The sequence below is a fragment of the Diabrotica undecimpunctata genome, chromosome 2 (assembly GCF_040954645.1).
Source record: "Diabrotica undecimpunctata isolate CICGRU chromosome 2, icDiaUnde3, whole genome shotgun sequence".
Classification (NCBI taxonomy): Eukaryota; Metazoa; Arthropoda; class Insecta; order Coleoptera; family Chrysomelidae; genus Diabrotica; species Diabrotica undecimpunctata.
Genome location: NC_092804.1, coordinates 12,275,884 through 12,291,694, shown reverse-complemented (window position 1 = coordinate 12,291,694; position 15,811 = coordinate 12,275,884). Strand labels below are relative to the sequence as shown.

The following is a 15,811-nucleotide window of genomic DNA, read 5'->3' as shown; positions in this document are numbered from 1 at the left end:
GATCGCATTGAAGGTGAGATGAGAAATATTGACTAAAACGATTGTTATTAACGTTATGGTAGACTGGGCTATCTGGAGTGTATAGAACTTTACAAACAAACGACAAACTTAAATTTTTTTTTCTAATTTTCTAAGGGGGTTTACCCTGACACTACATATACTTAATATGGGGTTTCTTCGAAAGGCACCTAAAGCGACTCGGAGTACCGTATGTTGAGTTCTTTAAGAACAGATTTCTTAGCTTATATCACATTGAGTCGTAGTCAATTTTTGATCAAATTAACGATGAGAAGCTTCGTAGAAGAGTTGCCGTATCGCTGCCCCAGGAGGTGTTCGATAGTGTCTTCAAAATTGCTTTGCTCACAAGTACCTTTTAGAATTTTAATGTGACTTGTCCAAACCAATGCCAGCGTTTAGTCAAATGTAAGACCGAGGAATTTTATTACTTTTGCAAAGGTCAGGTTTTTACCAATTAACGTTAAAATTGAATTATCCGAAATTGTTTTTTCATTAGTGGAGCTGAGTCCAGAGGCCATTTCTGGAGATTATTTAATGTGCTTTGAAGGATTCTTTTGGTAGATTCTTGTGCAATCGTAGGCTTTTGTTATATCGCAAAAAATAACTAGACCGTGTTGTTTGTTTATGAATGCTTCTTGAACTTTGTATTCAAGATCAACTAGGTTGATCAGTCGTTGATCTATTTTGAAGAAAGCTACATTCCGCTTAGGGATTATATGTAAGAAATCAGCGTAATTGTTTTAATATATTTTAATATGTACATTTCACGAAAAAACTACGTTTATTAACTTTTACTCTTGTATTAATACAAAACTTAAAAATAAAGTTTTATTCTAATATGTATAACTTGTCAAAGTAATAGTTCCTCTCCACCCTGGCTCATTCTACTGATCGCCACAATTTGCTAGTACTGAGCTACCCATGTTTATCTACTAATATCCACAGATCGGTCATCACGGAGACCATTAGCCACAATTTGCTAGTGCTAATCTGTCCATTTTTATCGACTAACATCCACACAGTGGTCAGCATGGACCGTGGAGCCTATATAAACTGGTATTGAAATGAGCAATTCGTTCCCAAAGTTTTCCAAGTACTTATAATAACTGGTCTTAAGTTGAAAGTGTCAACCTGCCTGAAACTCACTTAAAGCGTGTAGCAAATAGTGTGCCTGATGTAGAGGAACTGTACAAAGTTTTGATTTTATCACGTATATAGTTGAGAGTATGATAGTAATTAATTTACAGTTGTTGAATCTTACACATTGTATAATTGTAAAATAAGTGTAAATGAATTTTAGACAAATATCAGTGTATTTATTTATTTAAATAAGGGGTGTTTCAAAATGCACGTCTGATTATAGCAAGGTCTATTGTTGTTGTAAATTCTTACCAATGGAAAATGAAGGCAACTTATCAGCTAATCTTTAAGTATTTATTGCGGCTACACTAATACTTTTTCGTTCAATAAAATTTAACGTCATTAATTATTGTGAAGATAGTTATTACAAACATTTTGACCATCCTTAAGCATTGCAAACAGCCCCTAGTAGTCCATTCTTTCACGGTAAAATATTGTAAATCCTGAGAATTTTTAAAGAACCACCAATTTTGAAGAAATTTTGCAAGTAAGCTTATCTTCCACTTTAACAATTATATAATTAAAATATCTGGTTTTATTTTTAAGGGGTGGAAACTACCCTTTTTTCGGAAGGCACAAATTGGCACCATATAACTTCTTTGACATGTTTCCTATGCTTATTTTAAATTTCATGGCAATCCAAGTGGTTATTTGAAATTCTGAGTAAAAACCGTGAAAGAATGGACTATAGTTGATAAGGATATTGTTAAGATTCCACTATTCGGTGCCATAGTTTACAATTCAGTATTTTTGGAAAGAATGGGGAAATCATCAAGACACGAAAGCTGCAATACCTGGGGCATGTTATGCGTAATGAAAGATACAATATGCTTCAATTGATTATACAAGGGAAAATCCAGGGCAAGAGAAGTGTAGGAAGGAGAAGAATCTCATGGTTGCGTAACTTGAAGGGAATAGTATGGATGCACATCAATCTAAACTCTTCAGAGCTTCAGCATCTAAGATCAGAATAGCCATGATGATTGCCAACCTCCGTCGCGGAGATAGCACGTAAAGAAGAAGACATTTGACACTGGCACTTGTAAGTTTGACATTTTTAAGTATATGCGCACTCCGAACGTTTTGACGTATGAGCAATTCTTTACAGAGGCTTGTAAAATTTGTCTCGGGCAAAAAATGGAATTGAACCGTGAACATTTTCGTGCGATCATTTATCATAACTTTGGATTATCAAGACAAGAGTGCATCGATAAACTTAAATCGTTATACAGCGATCAAGCACCATCTTTTATCACCGTTAAAAATTGATACAATGGATTCAATCATGGTGGCGCTCTCTCCAGGACGAATTCTGTGAAGGTCGCCTAAAATCGGCTGTTATACCAGAAACCATCGATGCTGTGCGTGAACTGATAGAGTAAAATCATCATGTGACATACCGTGAGATTGAGGCATCCTTGAGCATTGGTATGACAAGCATCAATAAGATTTTGCATGATCATTTGGCTGTAAAAAAGATTTGTTCACGTTGGATCTCACATAATCTGATAAAAGGTCAAAAAGAGTCTTGTATCAATTGGTGCAAGGAAATGTTGAATAAATGGGATCGCGGTGCATCAACTGCTGTGTATAACATGTACAAAGGTGACGAAATATGGATCTATGCATATGAGCACGAAACAAAACAGCAATCGGCTGTTTGGGTGTTCCAAGATGAACCAAATCCAACAAAAGTTGTTCGTGGAAGAAGCACGTGACAATGGTCGCTTGTTTCTTTGGTATAAATGATTATGTAGCTACAAGAACGTAAGACGGTCAATTCTGAATGGTATACAATCATTTGCTTTCCAGAAGTTTTCAGTGAAATTCAGAAAATGAGTTAGAACAGGCGAATCATTTTTCACCACAACAATGTAAACTCGCACACATCAGCACTCACAACAAGGTTTTTGTCCTGCCAAAACATCGAATTAACGGTTCATCCGCCGTACAGTCCTGATTTAGCACCCAATGACTTCTTTTTATTACCGCACATCAAAAATAAATTGCGGGGTCAACGATTTTCGACGTCCGAAGAAGCGATTGAAGCGTTCAAAATCCATGTTTTGGAGTTTCCTCAATCTGAGTGAAAAAAGTGTTTTTAAAATTGCTTCAAACACATGCAAAAGTGTGTTGATTTTCATGGAGAATATTTTGAAAAGCAAGTTTTTTCATTGTTAGGCCAGAAATATAAATAGCAACCTCTCGTACTTGATGGATTCATTCCAAATTTACAATTGATAAAAATAGAATTAATAAAAAATAATTATTTACAATTTTTTTTTACGTGCATTTGGGACACCCTTTATTTTTAACTAATATTAATTAATACCAAGATATTTGCTAGTCATTACGTAGTTTTCTTCGCTTTTGAATGGAAGCCGTTGATTTGTTTCTTGGATGGTTTGTAACTAGCTGTGTAGAAATCATAAAACATTTTAAAAATCACAATCACGTTCGGGATGTAGATCAACAGGAATTGTCTGGGTACTTTGCAGTCCGATGGAAGCGCTGTCAGAGAGTGAATTATGAGGAGTGTGAATTGTATCTGTAACAGAAATCGGTTAATGTATGTTTATCGTTTCTAAATATTGATAAAACGAATTTGTATATAATGGTATATTGTGTAACTAGTTTCGAATTATACATGATTTTAGGCGCGTAGACCTCGACCTTTCGATGTTCTAATTTTTCAATTGTGTTTAGTTTCCATCAAAAATACATAAATAGTTAAAGTTGATACCATCTATCTATCGTCCGTCGGCAAATTCAAACAAAAATATAACTTCCAGACCATCTTTTACCACCTTTAGTCCAGACAAATTAGTATACAGTGTGTAAAAGCCAAATGGAATAAATTCATTATTTAGGTTATTGTACATATTTATAAAAAATCCCGAAACACGTCAAATTTAAATTATAACTTGACATTCTTTAACGTGAAAATGCAACCCCTACCTTCAACCCCCTTAGAATGACAGGTACAACCCCCAATTTTTAAAATAGGAAGTATAGGCTTGTGATATATCGTTTGAAAGGTCTTTTCATTCTCCATTCAAAAATGTTGTCGCTTTCAAGTTTATTAAGATAAATTAAGATAAAATAAATGTGGTTACCGAAATTCGCTAAAATATACTTAAAACTTATTTCCCATTTAGGTCTTGATAATGAGAAAGTGAACAAAAAGGATAGCAATGTGGTTTTTAGATGGTAACCATTAAAAAACTTTAAAGAATTTCCGTGGCAACGTTATTTTAACACGCATTGGTAAATTGTTTTATTTAAGTTGTCAGTATTTTGATTTAAGTAAAAAGTTCGTTCAATCCAATTCTGAAAAATGGTTAGATTAACGGAAATGCATAAAATAACAGTTTTACAAATGATTGGTTACGGAGATAACACCCGAACACCGCCTATTTCATGAGAAATTTTATAATTTACCGCCTATATCCCAAGGAACAATAAGTAAAATAGAGAAGCAGTTTCGCGAGTTTGGTCATGTAAGGCAGATAAAAAAAGCAGCTGCCAATGCACTGAGTGATGAACTCAAATTAGATGTGTGCTTGAGTTTCAGGAAAATCCACATGCATCGAGTAGACAGGCATCCACTACATTCAATGCTAGCCATACATCGATAGTAAACATATTAAAAGAAAATAAATTGCATCCCTATAAGATGATACCTACTCAGGAGCTCATGAAAGACAATTTTGATAGGAGAACTTTTTTTTGTGAGCAAATGATGGACATGTTGGATAACAATATTATCCAATTAGAAGACGTTATGTTTTCGGATGGGTGTACTTTTTCACTTAACGGTCATGCTAATCGGCAAAATTGCCGCTACTGGGCCACGGAAAATCCTCACTGGATGAGAGAAGAACACACTCAATACCCTCAAAAGGTTAATGCTTGGGCAGGGATAGTAGGAAACAATATCATTGGTCCCTTTTTCATTGAGGGCAACTTGAACGGCAACAATTATTTGGCACTACTTCAAAATGATGTCATTCCAACGTTGGCAAATTTATATCCTGATCCAGGAAACCCTCAAGTTCCAGCGAATTCGATATGGTTTCAGCAGGATGGAGCACCACCACATTACCAACTTAATGTCCGGCAGTACCTCGATACAATATTTCTCAATCGGTGGATAGGGAGGCGAGGATCGATTGAATGGCCAGCGCGATCACCTTATCTTACATTATTAGATTTCTGTTTATGGGGATATGTGAAGAGCCATGTGTACAAAACTAAACCTTCTGATTTAAATGACTTAAAAGAACGAATAACGCTTGCGATTAGGTCGATCACGCCTGTTATGTTAAATAATGTTAGAAGACCGTTTTATTTGAGATTAGGATGTTGCCAAGACGTTCGCGGTGAACATCTACTTCATTAACATTCATAGTTCTTTTTCATGTTCTACATTTTATTACATTTTGCATTACATTTTAGTTTTTGATTGTATTGTAGCGAATTTCGCTAACCACATGATTTTAATTTATTTTATCTTAATTAATCTTAATAAACTTGAAAGCGACAACATTTTTGAATGGAAAATGAAAAGACCTTTCAAACGATATATCACAAGCCTATACTTCCTATTTTAAAAATTGGGGGTTTTACCTGTCATTCTAAGGGGGTTGAAGGTAGGGGTTGCATTTTCACGTTAAAGAATGTCAAGTTATAATTTAAATTTGACGTGTTTCGGAATTTTTTATAAATATGTACAGTAACCTAAATAATGAATTTATTCCATTTGGCTTTTACACACTGTATGTATTTAATATATATTTTTACCACCAAAAATGAGATGTTTTAACCAAATAATGCTTTAAATGTAATGTATAGAATAATTTTGAATTACGTTCCGCTAATGAACTTGCTTTTTTGCATAATTTTAAATGTACTCATGTCGGTTGTAAAAATACCGGCATGTGCCTTATCTAAGGGACTGGGCAAATTTTTAGTTTAATTGTATCTTTGCAACTAGCTTGTTTATAGATAGAGGTGCATTGTGCATTGCTTTAATTTTGAGTTATGGTGAAATTTTGTTGTGGGTAGTTATAATAATTGTAGTATTTTTTTGTTATTTGTTTTTTTGAAACTGTCTATTTGTGTATAAAGAAAATGTTTAAACCGTAGGAAAAATCACCTACTGTTTTTCGTGCATGGGAGCAAGAGAACCCAAGTAGCAGTAGAGAAATTGTAGTAGTCAATAATCTTTTAAAAGTAAGTGATACAAAAAACAATGACACTGAGACTGTAACTGTAGAAAAGTGTCTAAGACTTACAAAGAAAAGGTTTGTTTTGAGACATTCTAAGAGGATTTGTATGAACGTTTACAAAAATCTTCTAAATGATCCTATTTAATTTAATAGTTGTAAAGGTAGTATTATAAGAAAAGCGGCCTTTCTAACAGGAATTCTGTATTCTACCACGCGCAACATCGTGAAAAGTGGTGTTAAAAAGAGAAAAACAAGATGGGATGCTGGAAAACCTAAACAAATTACTATCTCGACTGCTAAATGTTTAAGGAACTTGGTTTACGAGGAATACAAAAAAATGTAATATCAACAATTGATATTATATACACCAAGCTTGTTGCGATGGGAAGAAGCTGCCCTAAAACCACTTTACGTAGACGGCTGAAAAAACTTGGGTTCAAATACAAAATCGTTGATAACCGGGTGCCTACTATAGAAAGTAAGAGGATAGTACACTGGCGTTTAGATTATTTAAAATATTTCAAAAATATCGAGAGCAACAGCGGACTATATATTATTTAGACGAGACATGGTATGACACGCATGATACCGCTAGCAAGGGTTGGACTGATGGTTCACTTAGGTGCCAGTTGAAAGGCGTATCTTCGAATAAAGGTTCTCGAATGATTATTGTGCACTGTGGATCTGCAAATGTTTGGGTGCCAAATGGGTTATTGCTTTACGGAAAAAAAAATGACACTTGTCATATGTCATACAATTTTAATATATCTACGTCATACGTTATTGGTATATAGTATATACCAATAACTATACATACCAAGGACTTATGACGTAGACATATTAAAATTGTATGACATATAATAAGTGCCTGAAACAAATGAGAAGCGTTGAAAAGCCCGATAGAAGATGTCGTTGTATCACCTAGTATTTTTTCCGACAGGGTGGTAGAGTGATAATTTTTTTTACATTTTATTTTTAAGTAAATTTCAAATTTTTCCAGAAAAAGAGTTTGCAATACCTATTTGCAATAAATTGTTAATAACAAATTATTTGCCATTTGTACAAAAAAAATATTTAGATTTTTTGTTTTAAATGATATAAAGAATCGATTATACTTAATTTGGATTAGTAATTTTTTATTGGGAGGGCTATTTGGATTCTTCATGCATCTTTTCTGGAGTTTGCCGCTAGTCTATTTTGCCAATTTTATTACAGTTACACAATTGATTACTCAATAAACAACAAACAAAACAATGTAATTTATTTTTTACTCACCATTTGCAACATAGTAAGCCTTGGTTTCCACGGTTGCAGTTTCTTTTGCCATTCAGGTCCCAAAGAAGACAAGTAGTAATATGTGTACATCAGTACATGTATGAATGAGTTAAGGAAGGGAGGAAGGGAAGCCATACCACCTGTAAACAATATAGATCTATGTGTTTATCTGAGAGTGTAACAATTTATTTTTAATTGACGTAAAAAAGTTGGAATTTCCGTTAAAGTGATCTTACTCGTAAAATAATGTCACGTTAAGGTGGCATTTTTATAAAACTGGTGTAGCTCGAGAAAATAATATAAACTGGTCTATTTTTAACTTCCTGAAAAATGGGAAAATCTCGGAAAATTGAACTGATTTATTTTTTCCATAAAAAAGCTATTAAATTTTATTATTATATCGTAGGAAATATTTAAATTTTAATAATTAATGTATATTATTTATATTAATATATAATATTAATTATAAATTAATACCACAAATATGTTTATTTAAATTAACATATGAAACGACTTACTTTTTAAGTTTTACAGTCTCTGAATAAATGGTTTTAAAACGAATCTGTTTGTAGTTTACAAGAAGAATTAGTAATATATTATTATATTTTTATGTAAATAATCTACATTAATCAATAAAATTTAAATATTTCTTACGAAATAATAGTAAAATTCAACTTTTTTATTGAAAAATTTAACTAATTGATTTTTTAGGGATGTGAAAATAGCACAGTTCTTATTATTTTATCGAGATATCACAATTAAAGTAAAATCAATCTTTTGCGTGCCACAGAAACTGAGATATTGCAATTTTTTCAGCGCGCTTCAATTTGAAGTTTCATTTCTAACAAAACGGAGCTCAGACAGGCGGTATTTTAAGAGTACCATCACTTTAATGGGTTATACTTTTTTACTCCTGGGTATATCCTATCTAAAAAATGGATCTTAAAATCTGGATCTTCGTTTATAATCTGTTAAATTTTTAGCTATTAATGTTAATAAACAATGAAAATATGCTTTTATGAAAAAAAAATGTCCTCTTGCCTCATATTGGTCATAGAAGGTTGTGTTTTTTCACCATCTTTTCAGTAAACCTTTCAGTTTTTTTAATAAAAATTTTGATAACTTTTTTTAATATATCTTAAAACTTAGGCCTAAAGCTTAAAGGCATAAATCTTAAAGAGCTTTAAGATATAGTTTTTAATTTTACTCAGTATAATCAAGGATTAATAATTCCTGAGCAAAATTTTAAATTAAATTTGATACATTATTAAAAGATATTTATAGGATAATTAAATCCGCTGTTTTATCTAACCACTAACTACTTTTCCTCTTGTCTCGTATTGTCGTAAATATTTCTAGTATTGCTCTTCATGTAAATAAATTTGAATTCCGACTTATATAACATTTGATTTTGTTCTTGTACTATTTCTACTAGCTTCGATTTTTACCAATTATTTGTGGATGAAAGGCTTTTCCGCAAGTTGATTGGAGAAGTAATACAATTCTGAGTAGGAAAACCATGATAACGATCCATTATCGTAGCTAACGAAACTAAGCTCATAAAGTGTTACATAAAATGTGAGCGGAGAAGTATTGATTTGCGAGCCGCAGATTGTAGAGGCATTGTTTGAGAGATATATAGGTATTATATAATAAAAATAAATTATAATACTAGAGAAACGTATACGTTTTTCAATCAATCTTTTGTAATAGTCGGGTTCTTTTATATTGTTAAAGATCTGTTAAATCATACGGCCTAGTATTTCTTACGTAGTACATTTTGGTAGTATTCTTATTCTATATTTTTCTATTAGTATGATATTCCTCTGCAAGATCACTACGTTCACAACATAGTTAATCAAACTCACATTTTTACATAAATCTAAGATTAGGAGAATACATTGATAACAGATTACCATTAAGGCAATCTTAATGTGGAAAAATTTCCCTATTAAAAGCTGTGTTAAGTATCTTGGTACCTATCTAGACAGGAAATTGTTAATGTAAGATTATATTCATCAAATTGTTAAAAAATGAGAAAACTCAAACATTTTAAGAGCTTTCTGTAAAACAAATTGATGAGCAGACCCAAATATTGCTTTGATGTTTTACTGTAACATGATCAGGCCGATTTTCGGCTATAGCTGTCATCTATTTGGATCAGCGGCCAATACATATCTAAATAAACTTGAAGTTTAAAAAAATAAATACCTGAGATTATGCTTAGGTTGTATAAAATCCACTCCAGTCCAAATAATGGAAAATGAAGCGGTGAAACTTCGGTGGAAGTGGTCGAATTTTGTCCAAAAATTGTAAGTACCTTAAGATCTTCATGAGCTATCAGTTTTAGATCTGACTAATAGGTATTGGAGAACTCAAAAATCTATACCTTTGGTAGAAAGCTATCTAAGTTCGGTAAAGTATAATGAAATTCTATATAAAAGCCAATTCCTTCCTACTACGGTGAAATGACAAAAACACTTTTTTCCGGAAATGTTAAAACGTGTTACTTAAACTCAAATCTACTGCCAAATATTAGACAAATGGATAAATTATCATTACATCTTTACTGATGGGTCGAAAGATGCAAATGGAACGGGCTGTGCAGTGTTACACGAAAAAAAATACATTACCAGTATAGCTTACGCAGTGAATGCTCAATATACACAGCGGAAATGATGGCAGTAATATTTGCTCTTTAGTATGTACTACTGAAGCCGACTAGCAACTATGTTGTATTTACTGACAGTAAAAGCGTTGTCGACAGATTTAACAATATTCAGACAGCCAAACACATAAACCACGTTGAACTGAAAATTCTTAAATTTTTGCCCAAAAACTTACATCGGCCAAACTGGTAGATATTTTAGGAAACGTATAGCAGAACATGAAAGGGCTTTCAGTAATAGAAAAACACATTGTAGATCATAATCATTCTTTTAATGACCAATTTCAAATTCTTCACCTCCAAAATAAAGGCCTTAAACTAGCTATCTTTATTAGAATCTATGGAAATTAACGAATTAAAAAATACAGCTGCAGTGATAAGATATAATACATTTTGTGGAAGTTTTGAAAACAAAGTTTTCCGTGTTTTATTGTTATATAAAATGAATTTCCATCAAGTAACGGTCGAATCCATCACTTCTTAAAATCCTATTTGAAACTATACAGTTAGGATTAAGTGTAAGAATTACATGAGCCTTTCGGAATAAAAGTCAATGAAATCGTTGACAATTTGGCTAAATCAGCGTATATGTATACTCAGAGAAAAAGTAAACAAAAAATGAATTTCAGCGACAGATATTTATACTGTCATTAGACAAAAACTTACTAACCTCTACTATATTACTACTATATTACTAACCTCCAATAAATTTACATCCAAGCCATGCCAAGAAGAACGTAGATCCGTGATGGTAGATGTGGAGACCTGTTATCTGGTTGTTTTTCTTTCTTAGAGCAAAGAATATAGTCTCGATCAGTTCTATACCTTTTAACACGTAGATCCAGTAGAATGCACCCAGCAGTTTGACGGGATTTGGTTTGTTGGAGTAGTCGATCGGGGAGCAACCAATACTGTATTCTCCTTGAATCCAGCCTGAAGTGAGGATCTAAAATTTGATATAGTCAATATTAATCAGAACGAAAATATGGGAAATAAAGACGTACAAGTAGCAGTGGAGACAATGAAAACGAAAAGATTGCCAGTGATTTAATACCATAATTAATTTAAATTCCCAAAGATATATCAACAGCGCTATAGGCGTTGTAGGCCCCTGGCTTCCAAAATTGGTTATTTCACTCCATTTTTTCCGGTAGCATTACTTTTTCTCTCCAATCTCTCACGCCGATTTCTGAAAAGTCTTTCTTTACTACTTCCAGCCTTTTTTTTAGTATTCCTCTTTTTTTTCCCATTTCTCCCTTCTTCAGTATGATTTTAAATTTTGGTTCTCTGACATTCGTGTTATGTGGCAAGACATCTAGCTCTTTGGGCTCGTATTTTTGCCGTAATTATTGGTTTTGCATACATTCTCATTATGTCTTTATTTTTTCGTCTTCTTTCGTATACTGTCTGTATTACTCGGAAGATTTTTCTGAGCACCTTTCTTTCCTAGATCTGTACTTTTTTTTCTCCCTGCTGATTCATTATCCACGTTGTCATACGTTACTGTGGATCTGATTACTGTATCGTAGACTCGCAGTTTAGCTGTTCTTGACACATTTTTTGCTTTCAGTATTGAATTTAGTAACCATACTGCTCTGCTCCCCTTCATTAATCTTTTGTCTATCTTTTTTCCTTCTTTTCCCGTGTTCGTTATGGTTACTCCTGAGTATTCAAATTCGGACACTTTTTTTAAAGCTATAGACAGTCTCCTTTTCTTTGCTGTATTTGTTATGTCTTCTTATTTCCATATATTGTGTTTTTGTTTGGTTTATTGTTAGTGCGAATCTTTTTGCTTCTTCTTCAATAAGGCCCATAAGGACCTAGTCTTCTACGTTTCTGGGTATAACCATATCTGTTATAATCAGCAGGGGTTCCAAATCTGAGCTCTTTCTGTCGTTCCGAGTTTCTAATCCTTTAGTAACTTTGTAGCCTCAGAAAGCAACAAGTCTCTTTAAGGGTAATCCCTCATTTGGCTTAGTTTCCTCCTTCTCATTACAAAGACGGCACCGTGGGCCCTTCGCAAATCCAAGTAGATGAAGGTTAACTATACCAAGTTAACCCGATTGGTCATCGTAATATCAGAAAGGCTCTCTTGCATTCAGGAACCAGCTTAGAGCTGACTGGCTAAAGCCTCTCGCGCTGCATGACTGTCAAAGTAGATAGAAATGGTCTTGCCTGAGCAAGCTCTATCCATTATCTCTTGAGCACATACCAGGATCACTGACCAGTTGTACTTTTGTCCTGTTGCTTCCTGCTTAAGCATTCCTACATTCTTCATCGAACGAGTCTTGACCTATCTTTATATGTCCTCTTCCTATACACTTTTCCGCTGCTTCAGACATGGTTGTCTGTATGGTCTGCCATTCTTGTTCTATTTCCTATTTGACTGGATTCTCAAGGGTTTTATTTATTTCTTCCTCTAGTCTGTTTAGTACCTGTTCTTCACAAAGGCGCTCTAATTGGTAATTTGATGTGTCTCTAACAGGTTTTGGAATTATTGTTAATTCTTGTTTTTGTATCTATTTTATAATCTTTGGTAAATTGTCGAAGTTTGTAAAATAATTAATAAAACTATTTTAAAAAACGTGAGATTTGATAATGCACAATAGAATTACGGAAATTACAGATTTATAATAAGGTTTCGGTCTAAAATGTTAAGAAAAAACTGTTGTCATAATATATGTATTAAATATCTGGAATCACCAGAGTAAATTGATATAAAGAGTATAAAAATTTAATTGAGTGTGAGTATTAAAGCTGTGTTATCTTCCTGTTTTTTTTTTGGTTACTTATAAGTTATAGAAAAACATTATCATGGACATGTAGAGTTCTGGATAGATTATCAGAATCGCTGTTTAATTTTTCAAAATTAACAGCAAATAAATGAAGCAAGTTGTAAGCAGTAATTACTTATGAACACCCACAGATTCCTTTGCAGACAAACTTATTACTTATTACTGTATTTTGTTTTATTCCTACATACATACCCTGTACATTATAGCAACACAAGCTACTACTTGAAATATATTATAAAATCTAATTATCTTCGTTAGTTCCATAGGTTTCCTATTTTTCATAAAATTTGGCAGGATCTGTAGGACTAATAACAGGTATACTCCAATTATTCCTAATGTTGGGAAGGGATTTTCCATCATAAACCAGTTTTTCACTCGAGGATCTAAAATAATACGAAACAATTTAAAAATATTTAATGTATAATAAAATATAATATAATATTTTACATAACAATAAAACACTGAAAACTTTATTTTCAAAACTTCCACAACATTTATTATAATACCTTATCACTACAGCTGTTTCGGCAGAGTGCCTTGCTCAAGTGAAACTGCCGTCTGTCTGCCGAAACAGCTGTAGTGATAAGATATTATAAAAAACTTTGTGGAAGTTTTGAAAACAAAGTTTTCAGTGTTTCATTGTTTTGTAAAATGAATTTTCATCAAGTAATGGTCGGATTCATCACTTATCATTTACACTAAACCGTGGGGAATAAAATAAAATGCTTTTTCGTTTGTATCAACACTAAACTTGGTAAATGTTAAAATAGTTACTTTTGGTTATTAGAGGTGTCTGCGTCTCTGTTGATGTCTCTTATTTTCTTACGCGGTCTCTTTGGCGAGCATCAAACTCTCATATATCACGATCGCATTTTGTCCATTATTCCACTCGGCTAATACCGACTCCTTCTTCTTCTTCTTCTTCTTCATGTGCCTTGTCCGTTCCGAACGTTATCAATCAACATGGCTATTCTGACTTTGTTTACGGCAGATCTGAATAGTTCAGCAGATGACAATCCGAACCATTGCCGCAAGTTTTGGAGCCACGAGTGTCTTCTCCTCCCTGGACCCCTTCTGCTGTCTATTTTCCCTTGAACGATCAGCTGTAGTACTCTATATTTTTTATGTCTCATAACGTGACCCAAGTATTCCAACTTTCTTTTCTTTATACTTATTCCTACCTCTCTCTCTTTACCTATCCGGCGTAGTACCTCTTCGTTGGTCACGTGCTCAGTCCAGGATATACGTAATATACATATAACATACATATACATATAACAAAACCGGGAATACATAACATTTCAGAAGTCGAATTTTGAGAGGTAGGGTGAGGCTTTTAGAAGTGAAAATTTGCTTCATGCTAATGAACGATGCTCTTGCCTTTTCTACTCTTATACGTATTTCCTTCGCTTGATCCCAATTTGAGTTAACTGTTGTTCCCAAGTAGATGTACGAATATACGTGTTCAATTCTTTCATTGTCTAATATCAGTTGCTGTGGTGGTTGTTGGGTTTTGCTTACTAACATCAATTTGGTTTTTGTGATATTTAGTCTGAGTCCGTATTGTGCACTTGTACAACCGACTCCTACAGTAGTATTTCCAATCTTGTGCTGCCTATACATTTTTTCGCCATTCTCTTCTATTTTATAAAATATTGAATGATGACTGGTATACTTAAGCGTTTTATCTCCACATTAGTTAATATTATGAACATGCAAACATTGGTTTTTTGACAAACAAAGCCTTTGATGATTTGTTAAAAGAAGTGAGTAATAGTAAAAACAAACACAGTAGAAAAAAACCAGAAGGTTATCCAAGACTAAAAAGATACGATATAATGAAAGTGGGTGATGATGAAAAACTGATCTTTCCCGTAAATTAACACACCTCAAGTGTTAGATTTCAGAGCTCTGTTATGGTTGATTAGTGTTTCATAGTCATCGGCTTTACTGCACTTAAGTTATAATTGTTTCGTTAAGAAGGCACGTTAGAGTAACAATCAGAAAGAGAAAAGTATACTATTGATGTAATTGTTTCTCGTTAAATTTTTGTGAAGTTATTTTTATGGATTGAAGAGATATATTTATATAAAAAAAGGCACCTACCGAAAAAAGTACCTTCGAAAAGCTCCGAAGACACGAATAAATAATATATATTCATAATATATACACATAAATATTTATAAAGCGCTCTTCAGGCACTCATCAGCATCTGGTTAGTGCTTACATGTCATAAAATTGGCCGAAAAGAGCAATTTTCAAAATACAAAAAGGTAACTGGTAAAAAAAAGCTTCCCAAAAAGCTACGTCCGAATTAACAGTTCAAAACATACTAATCGAGTGGACAAATAAGAAGAAAGTTGTGCTTTGTTCATGAGTGTCATTAATTAAACCCAACATCTAATTATTCGTAAATATTAACGAACATACTACTTGAAATACGGTTTTTTTAATAGTTATTTTGAAACTGTAAGTGTATGTCTAGCCGTATCATTACGGCGAAATATAGTGAGTACATTTGTTATTTTATTAATAACATTGACATATAAAAATGTTTGTAATGCTACACTTTACTAATAATGATAATACTCACGGAGTATTTAATGAACGCTACAATATTTTGCTTAATTATTAAAAACAATGACAGAGCCTAATGTGGAAAATAAAGTTATAGAAGGAAACTT

The 15,811-nt window shown here is 33.0% G+C and overlaps 2 protein-coding genes across 3 annotated transcripts in view; one reads left to right on the top strand and one right to left on the bottom strand.

Annotated features, from left to right (window-relative positions):
* The window catches only part of LOC140434195 (oxysterol-binding protein-related protein 9), a 249,344-nt gene that overhangs the window by 40,924 nt on the left and 192,609 nt on the right, over positions 1-15,811 (top strand). The window lies entirely within an intron of this gene.
* Positions 754-15,811, bottom strand: part of LOC140434196 (very long chain fatty acid elongase AAEL008004-like) — a 30,981-nt gene continuing 15,923 nt past the window's right edge. Inside the window, exons 2-5 of the mRNA XM_072522280.1 lie at positions 13,320-13,510; positions 11,032-11,278; positions 7,665-7,804; positions 754-3,706 (exon numbers count right to left, since the gene is read on the bottom strand). Of these exons, the coding sequence (XP_072378381.1) occupies positions 3,509-3,706; positions 7,665-7,804; positions 11,032-11,278; positions 13,320-13,510 (776 nt within the window). The 3' untranslated portion in view covers positions 754-3,508. The remainder of the gene's footprint in view (positions 3,707-7,664; positions 7,805-11,031; positions 11,279-13,319; positions 13,511-15,811) is intronic.